Source organism: Morus notabilis, unplaced genomic scaffold (genome assembly GCF_000414095.1).
Source record: "Morus notabilis unplaced genomic scaffold, ASM41409v2 Scaffold1460, whole genome shotgun sequence".
Lineage (NCBI taxonomy): Eukaryota > Viridiplantae > Streptophyta > Magnoliopsida > Rosales > Moraceae > Morus > Morus notabilis.
This window is the reverse complement of record NW_010362372.1, coordinates 381,792-409,282: the sequence shown is the minus strand read 5'-3', so window position 1 is coordinate 409,282 and position 27,491 is coordinate 381,792. Positions and strand designations below refer to the sequence as shown.

The 27,491-nt window shown below is 32.6% G+C and overlaps 2 protein-coding genes across 2 annotated transcripts in view; one reads left to right on the top strand and one right to left on the bottom strand.

The window, feature by feature from the left end:
• Positions 1-7,550: 7,550 nt before the first annotated feature.
• LOC21397255 (DNA repair protein RAD5A) lies at positions 7,551-15,302 on the bottom strand. The gene is made up of 20 exons (XM_024168021.1): positions 14,545-15,302; positions 14,319-14,452; positions 13,895-14,030; positions 13,687-13,740; positions 13,445-13,591; positions 13,206-13,357; positions 13,021-13,105; positions 12,654-12,929; positions 12,352-12,498; positions 12,082-12,237; positions 11,754-11,821; positions 11,543-11,665; positions 11,361-11,460; positions 11,122-11,234; positions 10,249-10,527; positions 9,903-10,103; positions 9,553-9,646; positions 9,396-9,467; positions 8,682-8,780; positions 7,551-8,126 (listed from the first exon to the last, which is right to left on the bottom strand). Exons 1-20 carry the CDS (start codon positions 15,109-15,111, stop codon positions 8,004-8,006), a joined length of 3,126 nt encoding a protein of 1,041 aa, XP_024023789.1. The 5' UTR covers positions 15,112-15,302; the 3' UTR covers positions 7,551-8,003.
• A 9,339-nt stretch (positions 15,303-24,641) lies between these two features.
• The window catches only part of LOC21397254 (DDT domain-containing protein PTM), a 9,896-nt gene continuing 7,046 nt past the window's right edge, over positions 24,642-27,491 (top strand). The window contains exons 1-4 of the mRNA XM_024168035.1: positions 24,642-24,731; positions 24,949-25,897; positions 26,338-27,045; positions 27,305-27,484. Of these exons, the coding sequence (XP_024023803.1) occupies positions 25,062-25,897; positions 26,338-27,045; positions 27,305-27,484 (1,724 nt within the window). The 5' untranslated portion in view covers positions 24,642-24,731; positions 24,949-25,061. The remainder of the gene's footprint in view (positions 24,732-24,948; positions 25,898-26,337; positions 27,046-27,304; positions 27,485-27,491) is intronic.

The following is a 27,491-nucleotide window of genomic DNA, read 5'->3' as shown; positions in this document are numbered from 1 at the left end:
AAAAAATCTTACTCGTAAATTACTTTTATACTCTTAAATTTTTTACTTGGATGTTGATGAAAAAAAAGGTAATTTAGTAACTTTACTCACTTTAATGAGTTATCCTTATTTTTCATCACATTTTCTGCCCACTTGTGAAAAGAAAAAAAAATAATAAGACCCACATATATTATTTTTTACTCTATTTTCTCTTTCTTTCTCTTTTTTTTCTTACCAAACAACCTACATTTTTATTTTTCCTCTCAAAATATCTCCACTTTCTTCCTTCCTTTTACTTTTTTTTTTCTACCAAACATACTCGTGTTGAATAAAAAATAGCTAGTGTCATTATTCTCTAGTCTTGTGGAAAAACTTGCGTTGCTTTTGAGAAAAGTTGATTTCTTTTCATGCCCCGAATTTTGACTGATCGTACTCCACTACTTAGCTGGCCATGCAAATAATTGGACAACCTTTATGCAAATGATTGAATCTTCTTGCCAATCGCGGCATGCCACGTACAAGTACATTTGGCATTTTTTTTTTTTAATTGATTTGGCATGTTTCATCGAGAAGATGTTCCATCTTTTCCTACTTTATTCAAATATGGACCGTTCTCTGCCTTGTCCCGACATTATGCTAAAGAAAATGAAGCCTTTATTTTTAAAGAGGTGTTAATTCTTGTACTATTAAATTTCATTAAATTAAAAATATATATATATAAAATAAATAGTTTTTATATTGATATGAGAGCTTAAAAATCAAAATAAAAAATTTTTAATTATTCATTTTCAGCGCTATAAAAGAAACTACTTAATTTTTACTAACTTAAATATGTATAACATTTACTTTAAAATACTTAGGTCTTATTCATTTCATCGATTCAAATTTTATTATAGTAAAAAATTTTTAAAAACAGTCACATTTAACTTGTTTATTACAGTAAAAAATTATCACATAAAATCACATCTCAACTCGAATTAGCGAATTAAACGGATCCTTAATTTTTACTAATGTATAATATTATCTTCAAGGATAGAACTAAAGAGGCATACATGAATGAACTAAAACAATCTGCATGGACAAAAATTAATAAACGTGTTGGCTTATTTCCCTCCTTTTCCCGTAGATATTTTATTGATGGACTTTGGGTCAACTGTGGCGCAATTAGTCGCTCATAGCGGGTTTGACCCGGTTGGGTAATCGTTAGATTCCTAATTTAATGAGATTCCGATGACTATTGGAGGCTTTTTAAATAAAGGCAACTACCGAAAAAAGAAGATGACACTGCCCAGATACTTGATATATATATATTTTTTTTTTAAATCTCATTTATTTTATCAATTTGAATTTTTAATTTCAGTTTTGTTATAATTAAAAATTTTAATAAATAATTATATCTAATTTTTTTACTACAATTAAAAATTCTCACATAAAATTATATCTTAACTCAAATTAAAAATTCGAATCATGAACTGAATGAGCTTTTTAAATAAAGGCAACTACTGAAAAAAGAAGATGACACTACTCAGATACTTGATATATTTCCATCACTCTTTCTTTCCCCTCTATCCACATATAATTGATTTTGAATCGGTAAAGCGAGTATCTAATCAGACACCTAATAGTATATGCTTCTGACACTGGTGTTAGAGACGTTTATAATAAGTCTCCATATACCACATGAAAGGTAAAAGTGAGGAAGATAAGTAAATGCAAAGTCTAAACTCTCATCAGTTCATCGATTTGAATTTTTAATTTGAGTTAAAATGTGACTTTATGTGAGAATTTTTAATTATAATAAAAAAAATTAAATGTGACTTTTATGAGAACTTTTAACTGAAACAAAATCATAATTAAAAATTTAAATCGGTGAAATAAATGAGGCATCAAAATTACCCAATTTATGGGTTTATGACATGTGTTTTGTTTCTATTTTTCACCTCATCGTTTCACTGTTATGTTGTAGACGTCGACATGCTTAATTTAATGTTAAAATTTGGCAATTTTTCAATGAACAGTTTGAGAGAAAATTATACATAGTAAAAAAACTACGATTGAAAACGATTTCGGATGAAACGGTTACGGCCTATGGATAAAACCCGAAAAACAGCAAAATGAGAATTATCAATTGTAGGACCATAAAAGTTAATTCATAGATTATTTCAAAAATGGCAATAGCCAAAATGCTACTCCACGACAAGTTTCAATTTCATGTCACTTTAAAGCAAGAAAACGACAGTACTATCCACGTGATGCTGCTACACATGATATAAATTGTTATAAAAGTCTAACGTAAGAAAATATCTTCAGTCCAGGTCCAGCCGCTGTACTGATCGGACAAATATAATATTTTTTTAATTAGTCTATATAATATTATTTGTGCGTTTATTAAACATTCATTTTTTTTCCCAAATGTAAATTCTCCACGAATTAAATACAATCTACCATTATATTACATGTAATTTTATTTCAGTATTACTGTGTTACACTACAAAATTATGAGTTGATATGAAATATGTTATATTTGTTGTTTTATATGGTCGCTGGAGTTAAGACTGTGGTGTATATAATGTACGGAATTAGTGACTGAGCCACTTGAAAATGAACGGAGACAGCCGCTCTCACTCAAATATTTTTTAAAAATATATTATTTTTAAAAATTTTAAAATTTTACACTTAATCTCTCGTTAAAATAATATAGTCCTTATTAAAATAAATATATTTTTTATATGTCTTCATTAAGATAATTTATTAAAAAAATTTAATGTATACCTATATTAAAGTGAAAGATTAAGTCGTCACTGTATGAGATCATATATATAAGGTCTGGTGATCACAGTTATGTGGTACTAAAGTTAACGTTGGTAATACTGAATTAATAATACGAGATTTATGGTCCAACAATTTATATTACAAAACACTCTTTATACAGAGTTTTGGCCTAATTTAAATCAAAGTCATTCCATCAATTAGCAATACACTACTAAATTACCAGTAAGATAAATAAAATAATTTAAAATATTGGTGTTTCATATCAGTCATATCAAATTAAAATCGCCAGAAATTTATAAGACAACGACACTAGTGGACAATGACGGAGACAGAACGGCGGGCGCCTTTTTTTATCTTTTTATTTTTTAATATAGTGGTTTTAATTTTAAAATAGTTATAAATTAAAATTAATCTCTCTTAAATTAATAATTTTTTATGTTTTATTGGCCTAATCATGTGTTACATATATAGACAAAAACTGTTATATACATGTACATATTAGTAGAATTTTAATAAAAAAAATTTGACTCCCTATTAATAAATCTTGACTCCGCTAATGAACCAGTTGAGTTGCCAGCTAATTTAATATCTAATTTTTTTTCTTGAACAATTAAATATCTAATCTCATTAGCAAAAAACATGTGATCACTTTTAAGACAAACCCGCCATAAAAAGTTATTTTAACCCCTCCGAACAATTATCCATATAATAGTCCCGGCAATACATGGTTTTGTTTAATTTATCGATTTAAATTTTAATTTATATTAAAATATAATTTTATGTGAAAATTTTTAATTATAATAAAAAAAATTAAATTTAATTATTTATTAAAATTAAAATTTAATCGGTAAAATAAACCAACTACATCTAATAAGAGATTGTTGTGGCATCTTTACATATATAATATGTAATTCCAAATATATATAACCAAGTATCCCATCACAGACTCTGTTTAACAAGGTACCCTGTTAGGAGTTTATTCCTAACTCTGTTGGCATTTATTGTAAGAAACAGTACACAATCTAGTTCTACTCCCATTGTTATTTGACGAATTTTATTATTATTCAGATAATTACGTTTTTACTTTAATTGCTAATAGGAATAATCTTACTGATTTTGTGAGTAATCAGAATATCTTGAAGATTGGCTTCGATAATATAATCTCTGCTTATTGGGTTTAAATGTCAGATTAATCTGAACTAAAATCAGAGAAATCAAGGTATCTCATAATTGCAAATTTACATTAAAATACGGGACAAGGCATCTACCTGTTTACAAGATTTAACGAGAAATGTTATAGTTATTATTTTTATCACTCTTTTAATCTCTTTTTAACGTAAATTATATTAACATGATATATTATTATTTAAATAAAAAATGAGATAATGAAGTTTATATGTCAAATAATAAAGATAAAAAGTGATAAAAAGAGTGACAAAAAAATTGATATTATCTGAGTCCTAAAGAATATTGTTGCGGATCTTGTCATGGATCAAGTTGAATTCAATTGGCCAAATCTGGAATATTTTAGGTAGGCAAAAATGGATATTAATTATAGGTTCATTAGCTAAGCGATCAGAAGAACCTACAATGAAGTAGAGGGCGTTGTGAAAGAACCGAAGATATGTTTTTTGTGTAGCTTTATTTATTATTATTATTAGGTTCTCAGAACCGTTTAGTTCACTGATTTAAGTTTTTAATTCGAATTGAGATGTGACATTATGTGAGAGTTTTTTACTGTAACAAAAAAGTTATATGTTACTGTTTCTGAGAACTTTTTACTGTAGCAAAACTCGAATTCTAAACTCGAATCGGCGAAATGAATGCGTCATGCATCTCAGTAGAAAAGAATGCACAAAAAATCTAATTTTACTAAAAAAAAATCATATTTTTAGTAAAATTAATAATACGATTATTTTGTTTATTACAATAAATTAGCTGTTATATTGATCTTGATATTTCTATAGGATTTATAACAACAATATTTGTTTTAATTGAATGAAATATCAGCCATCATTATTTTAATATATATATATGCATTATAGCAAAAATGGAATAATATCTTGACATAACATTATGATACATTTTTGTGCCAAACATAACATGAGTATTGTAATTTGCAAACTACAAGCGGCATATATTTTTTGCTTGAAATGTAGACGCAATAAAATTTTTTTTTAAGGAAAAAAGAAATCACCATCATATAACAACCATGATGCATGAAAGTATTACGCATGACATATATAATCGCCACGTATGGGTTTTGCTTTTCAAGCACTTTGGAGGGCATACATTACCATTAATAAAAACGTACATGGGATTTATTTTAGGGAGAAAGATGAAAATATGTCAAAATTTGAGATCAATTAAAATTAATAGGTCAATAGTTTATATAAGTTAATAAATAGGCTAAATTATTATTTTCGTCCATAACTTGTCTGGTTATGAACCATAACTTGACAAGTTATTCCCGATTTGTATCCATAACTTGTCTGACTATGAACCATAACTTGACAAGTTTATCCATAACTTATCTGATTATGAACCATAACTTGACAAGTTATGACATATTAATTTATATAACTAAAAGTTGGCCTATATACTTTCTTAAGCTTTACATAGTGGCATATTTCCTATTATTTCCCTTTATTTTTCAACTTAGACGAGGTAAATACTAGGAAAAAACAAAACTTAGATAAGGCAAAGAGGCAATTTTTATGCCCCGTTCATTTTACCGATTTGAGTTTAAAATTTAAATTTTGCTACAGTAAAAAATTCTTAGAAACAGTCACGTCTAACTTTTTGCTATAGTAAAAAACTCTCACATAAAGTCACATCTCAACTCGAATGAAAGAATTAAACGGGCCCAAATTTTCAACGAAAAAGAAATACCCTAATAATTTTGCTTGTGGCCAATTAAGTTAAAAGGGTTTAAAAAAAGTGCATAATTCAATTAAGTTGAGGCAAAGGGGCACTACCTATCTACCTGCATGTGTGAATGAGTATAAAGTAGCATTGTATTAAATTAAGTTGGAGGAAGAAAAAAAAAATTTAAAGAGAAGAGAAAGATCAGTTAAAGGTTACTAGCTAGATGAGACCAGCAATAATATTAGAATTGACGAGTGCGGTGATGATGATTATGTTTGTAATCGTTTATGCTTTTGCCCATGATGATATTTATTTTGATCATCACATTTTACATGATGATCATGGGAAAGTCTTTTTCAACGCTATGATGAATGCATAACAGATTGCCTCTGTAGATATTCTCATCAGTAGATGGAACTGGCCAATTGTTTTCAGGCCTGTGAATTGGTATGCCTTCAGTGCGAACAAGATTCAGTCCTCCATGGCTGTAGTTTAGATTGTGCCAAGTTCATGAAACACAAACTCATATTTACAGGTAAGGTGTTAATATACACACATTTACCATATATAATATATATAAGAATTGTCTCGAGTCCATCATCATTGTTTAGGTGGAATTGTCTCACCTCTGACACCCGAACCAGAATCAGTCAGGCATGTGTAACTCTTTTCATATGATCGTGTAACATCATTTTTACATGTGTAACACTCAGTTTTTGTTTTAGCGTAAAATTTAATAAATATAGTCCAACACATGAAAGACTAAAAAAAATTACACGCACGAATAATATTGCATGTGGAAGTTATATTTGTCGAACTGTTTGCCTATATATTACTATGATCAGCAAAGTTAAAACAATCCGGTATTAAAATTTGTGATGCAGGGAAACGCGTGCAAATGAGAAAGACCTTTTGTCATACTCATAGGCGAAATCAGAAAAATAATAATCAATCAAGTAAATCATAGCAGGTAACTAGCTACGGACCCAATGATTAAGCTAAAGTTAATCAAATTTTAGTTCCGTTCATTTCACCGATTCGAGTTTTACTACAGTAAAAAGCACTCAAAAACAGTCACATCTAACTTTTTTACTACAGTAAAAAACTCTCACATAATATCACATCTCAACTCGAATTAAAAACTCGAATCAGCGAACTAAACGGGTCTCCTGGATTAAATTAGGTTAAGTAAGGAAATTTACTTGACGACCTAACTAGATACTAGCTATCTTACTTAAGGAAACCTGATTCCTTACAATAATGGTATATTGTAATTCCAAGTTGCATCCCAATATAGACTGCATTAGTTTCTTATAATACTTTTGTACACAGTTATTTATCGTTCACTTATTCGAGCTTTTAATTCGAGTTGAGATGTGATTTTATATAAGAATTTTTAACTGTAGTAAAAAAAATTAGATGTGACTGTTTTTGAAAACTTTTTACTGTAACAAAACTCGAATTCTAAACTCAAATCGGTAAAATAAACGAGGCTTTTTTTACGCATAGTTGGGCAGTAATGTGCTTTATTCATTGCCACCTGATGTTTGACTTATAAGTTTGCTTTTTCAGTGCTAGTAGTCTCTGAATTTTTAGGATTGTGATGATTAATTTGGATTAAACATCATAGATTTTTCAAAATTAGAATGGATAATAATGTGTTTATTGTATGATAACTTCCTCTTTTTTTTTTTTTTTTTTTTTTTTTACTAGAAACAATCGTGTAAGGTGTAAAATATTCTCCACAAGCCACCGTTGAAAACTAATGAAAACTGAAACATTTTACACTTGATTGTTTTTGTGAAATTTTTAAATGACCGCGTGACAATTATGTAATTACCTGTATTTAATTAATTGAAAAGGTTCATCATCAATCTTGTGGTTACGGATCAAAACTTTAAAACAATAATAAAGTGAATAAAATGGTTTTTAATACGATATATTATAGCTCAAAGGTACATTTTTGTGAACTCGAGAGTACATACGGTTATCAGTACAAAGCAGTATGGCAAAAGTTTCTTGTAAGATAAAATTACAATTGAATTTGAATGTGTTTCAATTTCCACACACCAGACATTTCTGCCATTAATATATACATCAGCATCAGTCCTAAGACTAGACATCTCTTGCTATTAAATTCCAAGCAAAATTTGGTTAACCTATTCAAACCAAATCTGCTAGCTTCTCATCTGCTTAACCGGAAATTCTGGTTTCTTCGCAGAATGTAAATAGCCACAATACTTTTATACCTGGCATCTGGTGACTGGTGAGAATGATAACGATCTTGTCTAAATTTGCTTGCCTATGAATATTTCAACACCAGAGCTCTTAAGGTTTAAGTATATGTGCCGTGTATCGCGACGAAAGTCCATTTACTCGGAGATCTAAGCAAAAAACATCTTTAGTTCCTCTATGCGAGAACTTCTAACTTCTTGATCAGTCAACGCACCAGAAATTAGCCGTTGTTTACGTGCTTGAACTGCTTCCATTCTTTCCTCGACTGTACCCTGCCATCCGAGAATACGAAAGCAACTACAGTGAGACCTTTTTTTTTTTTTTTTTTGATAACTTAGGGTGTCCTAGCCTCTTTGAGGACCTGGCTAATCCCTAAGGGTGTGTGTAGACCCTCCTATGTGAACACACTGGGACAAATAGAGGGAGGTACCCCAAGGGGAATCGAACCCAAGACCTCCCACTTGTAAGACGAGGTTCTTAGCCACTGAAGCTACCCCTTCGGGGTAACTACACTCAGACCAATTAAAGTTGGCATTCATATTTGTTAGAATCCAAAATTAAGTAACCATGACATTCTAAACAGTTGAGGTTTAGATATGCTTATTTGGAGCTTGGAAACTAGAAAGGAGTCAATTGTTCTTCCAATTTGATTAAACACAGTCCAGATCAAATTCTCAAATTATCAAAACCAGAACCCTTGTCACTATATCTCATTTGATATTTCTTCTATAGTCTATACTACTTGTGACAACAAAGGAAACACAGATGACGAAAAGATGTGGCGATAAGGTATCTATACACTTCCAAGTGAGGGATTGAAATTGTACCTTCACAATAAACCTTTTGATCATCACGCTTTTTGTTTGTCCAATGCGATGGATTCGCATAACAGCTTGTTCCTCAACAGCTGGATTCCACCACGGATCCTAAAAACGCATGGATGCAATCGCCAATGGCCAAAAATCAACAACCACCCAGAAAAAGAGTGGGGAAAGCAACTTGCTCAAAGCAGGTTAGAGTTGAAAATAGAACAATGAATATGAAAAAAGAGATAAGAGAAGAAAAGGGACCCAGGAATAAGGTTAATCAAAACAGAGGCGGATATGCTTTAAATGTGTTACCATTGCCTGTAAATAAGGACCACAAACGTAATTCCATCATACTGCAAAAGGCAGACCGATTTTTTTTTTTTTACTCCAACGAAAGTGGCAGAACATGATCTACCCCCTCTGCTTTAATTAAGTACAGAAATTCACTATGACGCAGTTTTCATTAGCAACAACAGGAATACAAAAGAGAGAGACTCCCAGCAAAAAAGATCTTCTAGTAACAGCATATGCTGACTTTTATATTACCAAGGCATAGACTCTCCACTTTAATCTTACCCAAACTCTATGATAACTTCTAGAGTTGAAAAAACCCAAGAGGTAAGCACCCAAGTAAAAGACATATCAACTACGCGTTCCGCAGTATTAAATGGAGCCAGGCAATCATAAGCCCATACCAAAATTTAATGTTAAATGTTTAAACATTAAACATACCAAAACAAAGGCATTAGAAGCTGCCGTCAGATTTATTCCAACTCCTCCAGCCTTTAATGACATCAGCAATACCTGATGCAATGACAGTCAAACCACCAATGAATCCAAGCTGCAAAGTATATTACATTTAATTGTATGGGATCCAAAAGTTACAAACCAGGATGTTGCTATCTTCTGAAAACTGCCTTAACACTTTTTCGCGTTGCTGTTGACTCAGAGTCCCATCAAGCCGAACAAATGGAATACTACTTCTGGAAAGAAGGAAAGCAGTAAATTTATTGAGTTCATTTGATTATTACACATGGAAATTTTATGGAAAATGATAACTAAAATACAAAGGACCAAATAGAGGACGCAGAAAGGTTGAAATAGATATACTAGCCTCATTGGTATACATGATCACTCATCATATTCGTTTTATTTCATTTTTTGAGGATGCCTCATCCTCTTCTCCTTGTAATTGATTTGAATCCTTATCAAAAATATTTAACGGAGAACGATTTTTACCGAGACAAAGGAATTTCCAAGATGTCCAGAAAGGCGGTCCATTGGCTGAAGACAATGCTCTTGGAGCCTGAGATACGAAGCATTTCAAGCTCACGTAACAAAACTGCAACTTTGGTTGATTCCACCCAGTTTTTATCAATGTCAACTTGGAACCGACTTTCAGTTGGGGCTGTAATAAGATCTTGCCTACTGATGAACTTCCTGCAAAAGAAGTAAAAGTTTAGATCCGAGACCTGTAGAATAATAAATTTCAAATACAAGAACAAAAGTAACATGAAATAAACTTAGGACTGTAAGATGAACTAAAAGCAAAATCCATACTGAAAGAAAAATGTTGCTTAAGTACCTACAAACAGGACATAACCCAGAAGTAGCATTTCGCCAACTTGCCAAGAGACATTCACGGCATAGGCGGTGAGCACAAGGTGTCAACACTGCATCTTCAAATGCTTCAAGACATATTGGGCATTCTCCATCTTCCCCATTACGAAGCTCCTCCACAACCTCTTGGATATAAGCCTTTGAAGGCAGATCTTTGACTTCCCCCTCCATGGAATTCTGACTGCCTTTAAGGAAACGTCTCGCTAACTTATTCAAATCAGAATATTGTTGTGTATCACCTCGACTGGAAAAATCCAAGCAGTCCGTCACCAAACACAATTGTAATAAATCACACCACATGATTGTATAGAATATCACATGATACCAATTTATAAAACAGCTAACTCATAATAAACAAAACTTTATGAATATATTGCATCCAACTTAATAATAAAACAAATAAACAAATAAAAGGTGTTTTCTCTTAAGATGTCAGCGAACAAAATGATTATCAAATAGCAAAATTGAATCAATTGCAAGAGTAGATGCAATTGTCACCCTGTTTGTTTCATAGGTTCGAATAGTTCAAACCTTTTTGCTACAGTGTTTTCTCTCACAAAATTTAAATTTCTGTTCAAACTTTTCTGTTTAGACCTATGAACCAAACGGGCCAAAACTTCATCAACATTTTGTTGAGGGCCAAACTTTGTAATGAAGAGTAGTTATCATCTATGATAAACGTATATCTGCTCTACATCTTCATTCACACGTAAAATTAATCTCTTCCTGGTGTCTGTGTCGCTAAACAGAGTGATACACTAAAGGGAGATATGATAATATAGCATAAATAAATAAATAAAGACCTCGAATCTGAGGAAGGGGGAGAAGGGATAAACACCTCATCACAAGAAATGGATGATCACAACATTGGCGAAGACGTAAAAGCAACTCCAATATGGAAGCATAATTATGAAGAACACGTCCTTGCTCAACAAACTGATCAAACTTAACCTAAATGGTTCAAAAACATATATTAACCATGACATATAGACCAAGAAGCCTTATACAAGTAAAAGTACGATAACACAATACTATATCTTTTTTCTGACAAGCTGAATCTAACACATAAGAATATACCTTGGATTTTTTAAAGAGGGCCTCATAGAAGTCTTTTTCTGCTTCTGTGAGGTCACAGTAAATCACCTGAACATCAGCTGGTGGAAGGACTATAATTGGTCTGCAACAAAGAGAAAACCTTTAGAAGCTAACACTACCATAAAACGCTGAACCGAATGACCTATTCCCAGCTAGTGACTTGCCTGCCCTCACGATCTGTGCTGAACTTTGTTCTCCTTAACATGATTGGCTTTAAGATAGATTGAACTAACTTCAGCCCCCTTTCATCACCCTCTTCGAAAGGTTTTTGAATGAGTTTATTCCACCTACGTTAAACAATAATATGCATCAATATGAACAGCATATGTCCAATTCCTGGGCTTTTGACACAAAGTCAAATACTAAATAACTTACCATGCCCAGTTACCCCAAGGTTCCACTCTCAAAAACCGAAGAAGACTGTATAGATCTTCCAGATTGTTCTGTGACCACAAAGCAACGTCAGGAAATCAAAGAAGCACCAAATGACTCGAATTTGGTATATAGTATCTACTACCACATGTGTATCAACAGTCAAAGTTCAAGATTTAATAGCCTATGAGAAGCAATGGAAGTACTTCAAGTACTTTCTTGATAGCCTATTTTATTCCAGAGAATAAAAAATAAGAATAAAGTGACTTTTCACAGGTACTTTCTTAATATCTTAAACCAACAATTCCATTACTTTCCACTGAAACTTCACCTGGATAGGGGTTCCTGTAAGACACCAACGACGACAAGCAAATAAAGCAGCAGCAGCCATAGAAATTTGACTTTTGGAGGATTTTATTGTATGTGCCTCATCAAGAACCACTCTAAACCACCGAACCGAGTAAAGGCCACCATTATCCTCAGCATTCTACAGAGAGGAAAAAGTATAATATTTTGTCTTCTGTGCTAAATCTATAAGTGATAACATTTAAATAACAACACTATCCAGTTCAAAAAGTAAATAAATAAATAATGACATTACCTCTGTGGAAAATTCTGAGGCTAACACGCCATATGTTGTTATTACAATATCACTTTGAGCTAAAATTTTGGCATCCTTTGGTCTACTTTGACCATAATGAACATAAAGAGATAAAGTTCCTGGTTGTACATGAGTTTCAATCTCTGCCTGACAACAAACTTAGATGTTCAGAATTCTCAGATGAAGGAACAGACAAAATTGCATTGATGTTTCAGATACTAATAAGAGGACTTCAAAATAAATTGTTGCAGTGTTACCCCATGTAGAATAACAATTTGCAATAACCAAAATGGCAAGAGTACCTTCCACTGGCCTAACAGAGTCATAGGACATACAATCAAACTGCCACCATCCATAAGTCTAGTCTTTTGCTTCATAAACTTATCAAAACCTGAAAATTTTATTGTCTTTTTTTGGAGGTTGAGTGAGTTGTCTGAAACACTGCCGCTAACTTCACTACCTTCACCAGAGGACTGGCTTGTAAGTTGACCAACAGATGAATCATTTCTCTCTGAAGGGGCAAGAAGGAGCGATATGGTCATGATTGTCTTTCCCAGGCCCATTGCATCTGCTAGAATCTTCAAATGTCTTACAAGTCAGTGCACTGTAAATGAGTTAAGATAATAATTGTAATTATTATTTCTTTCAAAAGCATGCCATAAGACGTACTCCTCCTCTAGCCATTTGAAGAGTGCTTGGAAATTCAGTGGTAGCATCACCAGAAAATGCATTCAAATACAGAATGAGCCCCCTGCTATATTCACAAAGACGCTTGTAAATATCAAATTTTGGAAGATACGCAAAAATTTAAAAGAAAAAGAAACAAGGAAAACAAAAAGTAAGAACCACCATACTTGTCTGCAAGATTATATGCCTCCCAACAGGGGTGAAGGGTTGTCGCTGCCCTATCCATACATTGTCCTTTTTCCCGTTGGGTCATCCAGTAAAGAGCCTGCTTTTGGTAAGGGCGAAGTTCACAGTGAAGTGTACCAGGGGGCTCCATTTCCTAAAAACCAACTATTTCAAGGAAATTTAGAAGCAATAGGAAGAGGTAACTCCACAAATGCATAAGATACTCACTAAAACGCCATACCTCTAACTCAGAGTTGTCTCCAACACCAACAATGTTTTCTAGATCAGCATCCGAAATGGGCTCCTCATTTGCAACTTCATTTTCACTTTTAGAAGTAGTCTTCAACTTGTTCACATGTAAAGTTGAGCCATGAAGACCAGAACTGCCCTGTTCAAGTAAATATTACAATCTAGCTTCCATTATGAACATGACCGGTGAAAAATATTGTAACTGTTCTGAAAAATACTGCAACAGTTCTGTACCTTCGAGTCTAAAGGGCGCTTTCTCGAGCATAAGTCCCCAGGAGTGAGTACTGCCTATTAAAAAAAAATGAAATGATCAATATGTGCGAAAGAAGCAACTCCACAGTATGGCCAAGCTCAAATTTCCATGCACTAAAACAAGATTTATTCATATAGCCAGAGCAACGAATTTTTAAGAAATGGTCTGCATGTTATGCAGAATGATTACCTTCTTGAATGGAGTGAGACCCAGCAAGTGAAACAATGTTGGGAGAGGATGAACAACTGATTCCTCTGTGGAACTGCTGGCCGCCTTAAGCGACGTGTCGTGTTGCTTGTGGAACATAGAACTATTTATGTATACACTGAATCAAAGGCAATATTTAGAGCTATAAGCTGTCATATACATCACATTATGGCCAGAAAACAAAATACAGTTACACATTATTGGCACACGTCGATTCAAAACCTCACAATAGCACATCAATCATACGACCAATCAATTTTATTTTTTTCTTTTGAACTCCAGACCTCAACATTGGAGACAAGAGCGCGGATTTACTGCTAGGCTAAGCGTGTAACCACAAATGACCAATCATATGATACAACATAGAGTAATCTTCTTGAGAAGTAAATATTCACAACAAGAATACCTTAGTGACAAATGAATGGTGTCCATAATACTCAATACTTCAGGAGCATATTTGAAAAATCCCTCAACTCTAATCTTCTTATCCCTCACAAGAGGCAAAAGACACCGAGCCCATTCATTAGGTATTCTACCAATCTGCCAAATCCCCATGATACAATCAAACGCAACACACACAAAAATAAAATAAAATAAAATAACTAAAATTCGCATTATTATCAACCAAATACCTCTCCTGAATCTCTCGTCGAGAACCTCACGATCTCCGAACAAGCCGCGGCCTGCCGACCTCTCCCAAAAACCTTGCCCGGCGACGGCAAACTAGAAGCAACCTTGGAAGGGAACGTGAAAGCGACTTCATCACCCGGCTTCACTCTCCTTCCTTTGCACGTCGACAGCCCCGCCACCTCTCCGCGGCCCACGAGCCACCATTTCTCCCCGACCGAACTCTCGACGTCTTCAGCAAGTCCATTTCCGGATTTACTCCGACAAAAATCGCCGGCATTGCTTTCGGTCCTCGACGAGCGATTCCCGTCGCCACCGCCGCCATTTTCCTTAGAATTGGCAAGAATCGGTTGAGCCTTGGGGATCGAATTCCGACGTGAGAGGTCGGGATTCTTCTGATGCTCTAGAATTGGCTTGTACCTGAAACCGGGCGTGTCGAAGAGTACGTTGATGGCGGCCGTGGGGTCGTTGTTGGCCACGTGAAGAGCTCTGATTAAGTCCATGTCGGAGTAATCGGAGCCGACGATTGATCGGACGGTCGATACAAGCTCGTCGGTAACCTTGTTGCCCATCAAACCCTAACCCTAACGCTTTCCCAATTGCACGTGTCCGAACAGGAAGTGAGAAGGACAGGAGGGAGTGTGAGACCCCGGGTGAGGAGAGAAGATAGAAGAAGATAGAGGCTTTAGTAATAAAAGGCCGATTTTGTGTTTTGCAAAAGGAATTCTGTTCTCAAGGAATTGGCGGTGGATGGAGTTTTCTGAGGTTGTGAAAATGGCGGGGGATGATGAATTGAACTATTGAAGGAAATGTGTGTGAAATTGTTTGGGGAGATAATTGGAGGTGTGAGAGGGCACGTGACCTCTTTCCCGCCATCTTTCGTGCACGTGACGTCTATGCGCGCACGCACTCAAACGAAGGGATTAATTTCAAAATACCCACCTATACCCTTTTATTATTTTATATATACGTTTCTCAAAATAAAGTGATGTTTGGTAGATGGATTCGTTCTCTGATTCGAATTATGGTTCGTGATTCGTTACAGTATTTTCTCTCATAAAAAATACTCATAAATAAAAAATTGTTCTAATCACATGATTCTAATCTATGAACTAAATGCACCCTAAATTTATGAACTCTAAATTCTCGTTCGCTTTGCGGATTTCAGTTTTTAATTTAAATTGAGATGTGATATTTTATAAGAGTTTTTAACTGTAATAAAAAAAGTTAAATGTGATATTTTATGAGAGCTTTTAACTGTAGAAACCTAAAATTGAAAACTCAAATCGGTGAAATGAATGAAGCATAAACTTAACGAGTTATTTTTGCCTTAAAAATTGTCTCTCTATTATTGTTAATGTAAACTGTTTAATTAAATGGTAGCGAGTTATTTTAAATGGTTTTTTTTTTTTTTTTTTTTTTTTTTTTAGGGGGGTTATTTTAAATGGTTTTTTTTTTTTTTTTTTTTTTTTGCTAAGGGGGTTAATTTAAATGTGTAAGAGTACTCATATACTTTTGATTCATTGAAGATTTATGAAGATAGACCTTTTAGTTGCTTATTCAAAATAGTTTGGTTGCATTTGTTTGTTTGGTAGCGTCAACCATGGATGATCAAAGGAATCGTTTGAGTATTGAATCACTGTGATACCATATTAAAAATTAAAGAAGTAAAAGAAAAAAAAACGAACATAGAGATTAACGTGGTTTAACATTATGCCTACATCTTAGAATTTATTGGCGATGAGCACTATAAATAGGATCCATATAAATACGAGTTACAATAATAGAATTGGGTAAGTTGTGCTAATCTTTTTTCATTTTCCGTTAGAGTGCTTTTGTTTACACTTTTCAACATGAGGCCGGCGTTGAGAGAATAAACATTCTTTAAATTTTAGGCCTAATTGAGTATCCCATGCAAGTCTCACCTTAAAATATTAGGAGTGCGTTTGGAATTCATCATAAAATAAATTTATTTTTTGTATAAAAATGGAAATGAAAACATTTTCAATCTTAGACAGAAATCATTTTTAAAAATATGTTTAGTAGTTTTATCAAAAGATTATTTTCAGTCTAAAAAATTTCATTAATGTCCCTCTCTGGTCGAGAGAGGATAAAATAGAAATAAAAAATGAAAAACAACTAAAAGTCGTTTTTCATTTCTCTCTCATTTTACACTAAACAAAAAAATCGTTTTCATTTCTGTTTTTTGTCTTTAATTATGCAAAACACCGTTTCTCTTCCGTTTTCATTTTTTTCTCAAAAAACGTAAAAAAACAAAAACAACTCCAAACACAACCTAGTTGTTTTAGTTTCTAATATTGATAGCAGAGGAGGAGCAACACCAAAGACCAGGTGTTTCATCAATAAAGAAGAAGAAGAATAATAAATGCCAGGTGAATTAAGGGTGAAAAGATTATCCCACGTAATTAGATAAATCTTATCAAACTAGTTAAAGAGCTGTTTGCAATTATGAGGAGCCACATTAATGAATTTGATGAAAGACATTTTGCAGTGTGTCGAGAGCCATTATTGATCTTTATTGAGCCCACAAGTAAAAATAAAAAATAAAAGATGAGTTCCAAACAAACCATAACAATTGTACGTATAAGATCAGAGTAAGAGACACATGCAATACAAACAGGGTACCTTTTCATATGTCCTACGGTCGCCCTCGCTCGAGATATATATTTATATATATATACACATATATGTATGTATATATACATATATACGTGTGTGTGTATTTTGGATGAACTCGAAAGACACTGTGCTTGTTCAAAATTTTTATTCAAATGATGATGAGCGTGTTTAGAACTCGTTCTAAAATGATTTTATTTTTTTATAAAAAATAGAAATGAAAACGTTTTTAATCTCATACATAAATCATTTTTGAAAATGTGTTTAGTAGTTTTATCAAGAGATTGTTTTCAATATAAAAAAATCTATTAATATCTATCTCTTTGCTCGATAGAGGAGAAAACAAAAATAAAAAATGAAAAATGACTAAAAATCATTTTTCATTTTTCTCTCATTTTACACTAAACTAAACAGTCATTTTCATTTATGTTTTTTATCTTTAATTGTGTCAAACACCGTTTTGGAATCATTTTTATTTTTTATTTCTCAAAAAACATGAAAAACAAAAACAAGAATAATTTTACACACGGCAGATATATCATCTGAAAAGACACCACGCAACAATTCAAAGTCTTTATTTAAATATGCACTGATTAAAATAAATTATAAATACATTCTTATTAGTAACATCAATATTTTTTTTCCCTTTAAAATTCCATGCATAATAGAAGCTGGGTTCCTTTATAAACTAGAAAATGCCTACAAGAATAGCCGTGGAAATAAACAGTCAAATGGACAATAATATGAGAACTTTACTCATAGTGATGATAACATCAAGTATACTTTTTCTTGTTGGTGTTGTTCGTGCAACTTTTTGGTAAGGAAATTCGTACCTGATTCGAATCATGATTCATAATTTATTATAGTGTTTTCTCTCATAAAAAATATATGCAAATCGAAAATTGTTATAATTTCATTATTATAATCTCATATTCTATTTTATCTCCATCTCTTTATTATTCTCCTTTTGGTCTCGTTCGTTTCGCTAATTTGAGTTTAGAATTTGAGTTTTGTTACAGTAACAAGTTCTCATAAACAGTCACATCTAACTTTTTTGCTACAGTAAAAATTTCTCACATAAAATCACATCTCAACTCGAATTAGTGAAATAAACGAGGCTTTTATCTCCACTTGTTGATTGTTCTGATTATAACAATTGATTGTCCCAATGCAATAACTTTTTTTCCAAAATTTTGTAATTATTTTTGAATGGTTTTGTATTTCACGTATCCAACGTTGAAAATAAATCTAATAGCTTCGCTTCGTCTGCTCTAGTTGTGCAGAACATTTGGGCTCTAGCTGTGCAAATTTTTAAGAGTTAATTACATATATGTCTATTTTACAATAAATAAGAAAAAAAATGTCGATCCCAACTTATGCGCAAAACAATGGAGAGAATTTATCAGATATTCGCTAACACCTTACGTGTCCTAATCCTAATTAAGAGCTAAAAAGAAGGTTTTTTTCAAAGAAAGTACGGTGGTTACTAACAACTTAATAGTAATTTCACACTTAACTCCAATAATTTCACATTTAACTCCACCATAAGGTAAAGAGTTTGAATCTCCTACCTCAAGTTAAAAAAAAAAACATAATTATGTCTTTACAACGTGCCATTTTACTCTTAAAACTTAGGTCTCGTTCATTTCACCGATTTGAGTTTAGAATTTGAGTTTTGCTACAGTAAAAAGCTATAAAAAACAGTCACATTTACTTTTTTTGCTACAATAAAAAATTCTCACATAAAGCCGCATCTCAACTCGAATCAGCGAACTAAACGGGCCCGAAATATTTATCATGGTTGTATTATTTTAAAGAAACATCACAGAAATATTTAGATAAGGACATATTTAAAGAAAAAATAATTGTATAGGACAAATTAGAGGAGAAAAAAATATCACAACAAATTTTGAAAGTACAAAATTATCGTTTAGAAGGGTATTGCACAGAAAGTTTTATTTTTTTATAATATTGGATTTGCATGTCATAATTTATCTTTTCTTACTCTCATTGAGAAATGTAATTATTCTTGTATATATTGGATTTGCATGTCATGATTGATCTTTTCTCACTCTTTGAGAAATGTAATTAAGCAGTGCTTTGGAGTGCTAAAAGCGTGGTTTCTAATTTTAGACTGTTTAGATTTTTCTAATTTTAGTTTTTAGATTCCACATATTCCGTAAGTATTTAAAGTTTGGCTAACGGAATGATTAAAATTGAAACATAATAAAAGTTTAATAATCAATTATATAACATTTTAAAAATGAGAGATTAAATTGAGATTGAGAGTAAACTTTAAAGAATATTTGTGGGCACTCATATAAGAATCTAATTTGTACTTTTAGATATTGTGCTTATATAAGAATCTAATTTTTACCCATATAAGAATCTATAATAGCTTTTAAATAACTATGTGCGACACCTTGCTTGTTCTTTCGTTTTTTATATTAGTATCATGTGTTTTTTTTTTTGTGATTTTTATGAAGATACTAAAAAGATTCTAATAAAATGATATTCTAATTTTTTAAAATATCTTCTTGATACCCGAAGTTATTTTTAAAACATAAAAATGGCATTTCACACTTATAATTAATTAATTAATAAGTTATTAAGTTAAAATTTATTTTTAAAATATTCAAAGAACCTAAGGATCCGTTATTTTCGCTGATTCGAGTTTTGCTACAGTAAAAAGCTCTCAGAAACAGTCACATCTAACTTTTTTGCTCAGTAAAAAGTTCTTACACAACATCACATCTCAACTCGAATTAAAAACTCGAATTAACGAACCGAACAGACCCTAAATATTCTTAAACAAACCTCAAATTCTGAAAAAACGTTCGATTTTCACAAACCAACAACGAATTAATCTAAATAGAAAACAAATTTAGGGAATTAAGAGCATAATATGACATAATCTAAAAGCGTAAACCCTTTGGAAATCTATTTAGGTAAAAAGAATATATAGTTTTGTTTTTGAGAAAAAAAAAATTGATAAATACGTTTCTTTTTTCCTATTGCCGTTTATTATTTCAAAACTTCAAGAATTTTGGCGGGTGGTTCCACCAAAAGATTGAAATGGTTCCCGCCAACTTTGTTTTTCCTTCCTATAATTACTTTTTTTGTCTTTTAATGGAGCTAAATGGAATTCTCGCGGTCAATGATCTGCCCCTTTTTGCTTTGCTTTTCTCATAAACTCTCGAATCGGGCGAGTCCACGAGTTGACTCGTTATTACTTTGAGTTGGTTCCGTTCACTGCCCGCATTGGATTTGGAAATAAATATTCTTTTGTGCGTTGCCTTTTTTTTTTTTTTAAATACTCTTTTTTTCTAAAGTAAAATTTTATGTCTTATTAGATGCCTTTGGCCTTGCGTATTTTAATAGGGTGGATCTGATCGTGTGGGGACATCCATATAAGTCTTTTTGTAGTATTGGTTTGACCTTTGACTTTTTAATATATTTTATCCTTTGAAGTAATTTGATATATTAAATTTTTATTTAAACTTGAAAAGATAACTAAAGTTTATTATAGGAATTGAATTTACCAATTATTCGTGCAAAATAAAATTTATTTTAGGGGCAGTTCATGAACTTTGGGGTTATTTCCATTTTTTCTCTTAAATTTTAAAATTTCCCATCGTACTACTCTAAATTTTAAACTTCTCTCATTTCTTCCTCTCAATTCATTTTCCATTAAAACTAAATAAAAAATAGCACGTGTGCTCGCTTAAGAGTTTAAAAGGGTAAAATCGTAATTAAATTTTAAATTGTTTGTACACATGTCAAGTTGAACGGTAGCGTTGCCTCCATTTTACCACATGAACTTTAAAGTTGATACCATACTACCCTAAAGTTTGAATTTTTACCACTTAAAAAGTGGTGAAATGACAAATTATCATGAAATTTTTGTGGAAATGTCAACAAAATATTTGTACTCTATATTTATCATTTTTATTTTTAATTTAGTTTTGAATGTAGAATTCATGTATTTTAAATTTACTTTTTAATGTAGTTAAATTCATGTTTTTTTATTACTTTTTAAAAATTAGTCTTCTAAAATTACATAAAAAAAACTATTCAAATTCCATGTGTTTGTATTAATATTATCTAAACTGAGAAAGTATTTCAATTTTTTAATACCTTCAAACCTTATAAAAGCTCCTTTTAATATTGATATTTTTTAAGCTTGTATGAAACTCTGGATGCAAGGTAGTTGCCTTAGGTTGGTTTTTAATTATTTTAATTAATTTGTAAGCATATGCTCGACATTTATTGTACTATGATCATTTCTTACCATGCATATATATCATACAGTCAGTATTTTTTTTATTTGAAATTTTATTTAATTTATGTAAAGTATTTGAGGTTGTTTAAATCTCATTTAAAAATAAAGTGTTTTAAGATAAATTTGCATATTTTAGTCATTTCCCATAGATATTAATATTTTCATAAAATATAGGTACCAATATTTTATTGGATATTGACATTTTCATCATTGATTGCAACTTACATTGCAATTAAAATTAGGGTATTTTACACATTTACCCTTGAATTTGTATGGTTTTAGCAACTTGCCTATTAAACTTTTAATTTTAGTAACTTGTCCTCTCAACTTATACAATTGTTGCAATATAACATTTTTTTGACAATGATTGTGTTAAATTAGTGTCGAAAAAACATGTTCGATGAAAAATTTCAACATCCCAAATTAAATGTAACACAAATCTTTCAATTTATCAACTTTTAATCCCTTAAATCTAATTAAATTTTTTTAAAAAAAATTAGTAAAATGAGGCACATTGTAATAATTTTACTAACTCAAGGGGTTAATTGTCAAAATTAAAAATTTTAGAGGTAATTTACTAAATCACGAAAAATTCAGGGAGTAATTATGCTAAAATCGTTGAAATTAAGTCACAATTTTATCCATTTTGTTAACAAATTGCGGGCTTAATCCAAATCCATCAAACTCTTATTTGACATAAGCCAATCTCCCTAGTAAAAAAATCAGTTAAAATAAAAAAAATGATAAAAAAGTCATCAATATGTGTTTAGAAAATCAAATAAAAGAAGTTGTATTACTGAAAAATCGTATTGAGTGATCAGATTGCTATGTAAATGAGTGTGCGAATACTAATTGTATTGAAGTAAATGGGGCAAAGTGAAATTCAAAATTTAAGGTAGTAAGATGGGTACTTTTAAACTTTAAGAGGCAAAGTTGAGACAACCCTAAAATTTAAAGGGTATGGATGCGAATAATAAAAAATTTAACTACAATTTTACCATCCTAAAACTCTCATGTAAGCACGCGTGCTATTTTTTATTTGGTTTTGACAGAAAATAAAACATAAAGAGTGAAGTGGGAGAAATTCAAAGTTTAAAGTAGTACAGTGTAGACTTTTAAAGTTTAAATGACAAAATGAAGGCAACTCTAAAGTTGAAAGACATCCGTTTAAATAATTTAAATTTTACTTGTTGAAAAATGGTCATGCATTTGCTATTTGGCATCATTTTCTGTCAACGGTTGATGAGAATATCCTCTTATCTTACTTTAATCCACATTCACTTTTAAAAGCTTAACAACCCTAATTTTTTAAAATATACACTTTTAACTCACTTGTTAATAAAATGTTTATTTTCAGAAAAAATATAGCACACAATAAGTGTTTTAAAATAGATAAAAAATAGTAAAAAAAAATCTAAAGATGAAAAAAAAAAATTCAGATTTGGTTTTTTAGTTCATACCTATATTTTTGTTTTTCTACAAGAACTTTTTAAACAATTTGTTCCTTTATCTATTTATTCTTCTTAAACCCTTTATATGATATCGTTGTGCTAAATTTCATATGCCCGTTTGGTTGGAGGATTCGTTCTCTGATTCGAACCATGGTTCATGGTTCGCTACAATATTTTCTCTCACAAAAAATACACGTAAATCGAAAATGGTTATAATCTCATGATTCTAATCTATGAACCAAACGGGTTATAAACCCTTAGGTCAAAACAATATATTTTATGTTATGTTTACCATACCTATGAAAGTGAATGTTAAGGGCCTGAGATACAAATGAAGATGATCATGGGTAATTTCTACAAAAGAAAAAAAGAAGAAGAAAGAAACAAAGAAAGAAAGAGAGAAAGAATAACATGTAGAGATATGATGCAAAACAAATTTTAAGAGAATTTAAAGCATTTTTTAGGTGAGAAATGGTAGCTTGGAGGCTAAGCACAATAGATGTTAGAATAGAGTGTTTTGTAAAGGAACTTTTATTTTAAAATTAAAAATTACTTATAAAAATTTATAGTATCTTATTTCAATAAAAATACGTTATTTATTTAAAGATACATCATGATCCAGTGACAATATATTGGCATTCTTGAAAACAAAGAATAAAATATGGCATTTTGATAAACTACCATGAAAGTTTAGGCATTTTTTTTTTAAACTTGAGTTGAAAATTTGAGTTTAAAAGTGCATTTTATATGAGAGAAGACTCAATATTAAAAAGTTAAACTTAAATTTTTATGAAAAAAATATTGTTGTAATAAAGTTTGGGTTGTGATTCGAGGTGTGAAAAGAATGTGCATTTAAGTATTTGTCTAAGAAAAATTAATGGGAACATTTAGGCCTCGTTCGCTTCGGGGATTTGAGTTTTCAATTCGAGCTAAGACATGGCATTTTTTGAAAGCTTTTAACTGTAGTAGAAAAAAATTAGATGTGATATTTTTTGAGAGCTTTTAACTGTAGAAACCTAGAACTGAAACTTCGAATTAGTGAAATGAATGAGGCCTCAGGGTTCGTTTGGTAGATGGATCCAAAATCATGATTCTGGATCCTGGTTGAGAATCAATGTTTGTTTACAGTGATTCTGAATCAGTATTTAGTTTGGATGATTCAGAATCATGATTCAAAATCTGATGTGATGTTTTAAACCAGAATCACTCATGATTCTAAACCCTGCCTCTTATTTAAGGTGATTCAAATCCCTGATTTTAAATCATGGTTTTAGAATCATGATTTGAACTTAAAATAATGAATTTTAATTATAATTTCAGAATCATAATTAACATCATCATATTTTAAATTCTCGTACCAAACGAACTTTGAATCTTTAGTTTAATGGTCAAAGGAACGGGGCTCGCAGGCCTAATATGGGGGTGCGCCCACGTTATCATTTCCAATAATATATTTTTGCCAAAATGTTTCCCTGGTTAATTTACGAATTTAGAAAGCAAGTTCGCTACCTTTTTTTTTGTTTTTATTTTTTTTTAATTGAGAGTTAAAAAAAAAGCGAGTTCATGATTAAATCGGACGGGTTGAACGCAAACTCGGACGAGTTAAATTTCGAGTCGTAAAAAACTGAACGAGAGTACGAGACCAATTTAACTCGGTGAGAAGAGTGTGGAGAGGGGCCGTGGTTCTCACTTTCGTCTCTCTCTCTCTCTCTCTCTCTCTCTCATTCTCTCTCTTCCTCTAGGGCTTTCTCGTCGTCCTCACTGTTCTGCCCTGGAAGCCGAAGACGCGTCCTCCAATGGCGGTAATTGAAATCTAATAAAGGTACCATATTTTTCTCTCTGCTTGTTCATTTTTCCTCTCTCTATCCCCATTCCTCAGTTCCCGTATTCTCGGACAAAACACTCCAGGATTTAGTAATTGCTTTTTTTTTTGGTTGATTGGGAAAAGCGATAAATTTTCATAGTCTTTGCCAATTTTCTTGTTGCCCTTTTGTAGGATTCACTCAGAAACCCTAGATTTTTTTGTTTGTTTGTTGCAGAACTACCAATGAAGTATCGGATAGTTTTCATTTAGCTTTTTGTTATAGAAAGTTCTGTTGGGGATTGTTGTTTCGAAGGGAATTTAGGGTTAGGACCCGATTGGATTTGGTGAATGGAGGCTCCGGTTGCTCGGAAAAGGGGTCGGCCGAGGAAACGGAGGAGAGAGGATGAAGATGAAAATGTTGCTGGTGATGGAAAAGTGGGCCCAGAAAGCAAGAAACAGGTCACCGGGATGAAGCCGATTGTGTTGCTGGGCCGATATCTGCTGAAAGAGTTTGGTGGAAGTGGAGTTTTTCTCGGGAAAGTTGTGTATTATGCAGATGGTTTGTACAGAGTGAATTACGAAGATGGCGACTTTGAGGATTTGGAGAGCCGTGAGATTCGCGGAAGTCTCTTGGACGCTAAAGATTTCAACAAGGATTTGAGCGTCAGAAGGAAGAAACTTGACGCGTTGGTGTTGAAAAATGGTGGGAATTCCATAGATGGTTCAAACGGCCGCGGTGTGGAATCAACAAAGGGGGCCGATAAGGTTGAACCATCCACGTCGAATGAGTTGCATGATGGATCAGTTGCTCAAAATGATGAGGGAGAAGTTGACGGTGATTCTGATTCGTCAAGTGATTCTTCTGAATGTGGTAGGGATAGGGATTTGGGTTTTGCAGACGAGGCACCTGCTGTTCCTCCGCCGGAACTGCCACCTTCTTCTGGATCCATTGGTGTGCCGGAGCAGTATGTGTCACATCTTTTTTCGGTTTATGGTTTCTTGCGATCGTTTAGCATCTCTTTGTTCTTAAGTCCGTTTACTTTGGATGATTTTGTGGGGTCGCTTAATTGTCGTGTTCCTAACACATTGTTGGATGCCATCCATCTTGTTGTTATGCGTGCCTTGAGGCGTCATCTTGAGACACTCTCTGCCGAAGGCTTGGAGCTTGCATCAAAATGCGTGAGGTACTTATATCTAGGTTCCTCTATAATTTGTAAATACCCTTTTCTTTTCCTGGTGTGTTATGTCATCTCTTTGAAGACAAGAGACATCAAAAACCGAAAAACATACTTGGCTGTGTTAGGTTTATTTTTTCTTTCAAGTTCTCATCTAGTGAGATGTCTTTCATAGTTGTGTAAAAACAAATACTAAAATTCTGCTGTAGGATGAACATGACAAACCCAGCAATGCTTGTGTCAGTGGATTTGTTTTTTTCCGGTTATTGGATCACCATCATATATTAAATGAAAGCGAGCTATTAGATCATTAGATGTTCATTACCATTCTCTCCATTTTGTCATTTATTACATCACCCTCATTTTATGCTGTGTTTAATTTGGTTAGGTTGCTATATTAGTAAACTTTTCCAAATAAATTTAAAGGTTATTTTGAAACTTATTGACAGGTGTATTGACTGGTACTTGCTGGACACGTTGACTTGGCCTGTTTACTTGGTTCAATACTTGACAATTATGGGATACACAAAGGAACCAGAGTGGAAGGGGTTTTATGATGAAGTTTTGGGAAGGGAGTATTATTCTTTACCTGTGGGTAGGAAGCTAATTATTCTGCAAGTTTTATGTGATGATATCCTAGATTCTGCAGAGCTAAGAGCTGAGATTGATGCGCGCGAGGAATCAGAAGTTGGGGTAGATTGTGATGCAGATGACATAAATCCTCCTGAAAATGGACCCAGAAGGGTCCATCCCAGATATTCGAAAACTTCTGCCTGCAAGAACAGAGAAGCTATTGGAATTATTGGAGAAAACCATATGATAAATTCATCAAGTAACTCAAATTTTCGCGGTTCCAAGAGTACTAAAGGTGATGTGGATGCTGCTAATGCGGACGTTGATCGAAATAGTGATGAATGTCGACTTTGTGGCATGGATGGTACCTTACTTTGTTGTGACGGGTGCCCATCGGCATACCACACTAGATGCATAGGTGTGATGAAATTGTCTATACCAGAAGGATCATGGTATTGTCCAGAGTGCACAGTGAACAAGATAGGGCCAACCATTAGAATTGGAACGTCCCTTAAAGGCGCTGAAATATTTGGGATTGATTCATATGGGCAAGTCTTCTTGGGTACTTGCAACCACTTATTGGTGTATGTTTCTACAATCTTTGTTTTACGCCCTTCTGGCATTTCATTTCATTATTGCTGAATTTATGATTAGTGCTTTAATTTGTGCACTGCTGGTTTATTTATAACACCATCACGACTCTTTATTTTTTATTTTTATTCCTCATCTTAGTCTTTGCTCTTTCTTGCGTTCTGTCTTCTCGTGTTGCTCAGTAGTTTATTTATTTTAAATCTTGTTTAGCCCTTTTATCTCCACTGCATAATCTCCTGACAATTATTTCAGGCTCAAGGCTTTGGTCAACGAAGAACCATGTCTCAGGTATTACAATAGGAAGGACATTCCAAAAGTTCTGCAGATGCTTTGTTCGTCTGCACAACATGGAGCTTTATACTTGGGGGTTTGCCAGGCAATTGTACAATATTGGGACATACCCATGAGTATCACATCTCTACCAGAAATGAGGGAAAGA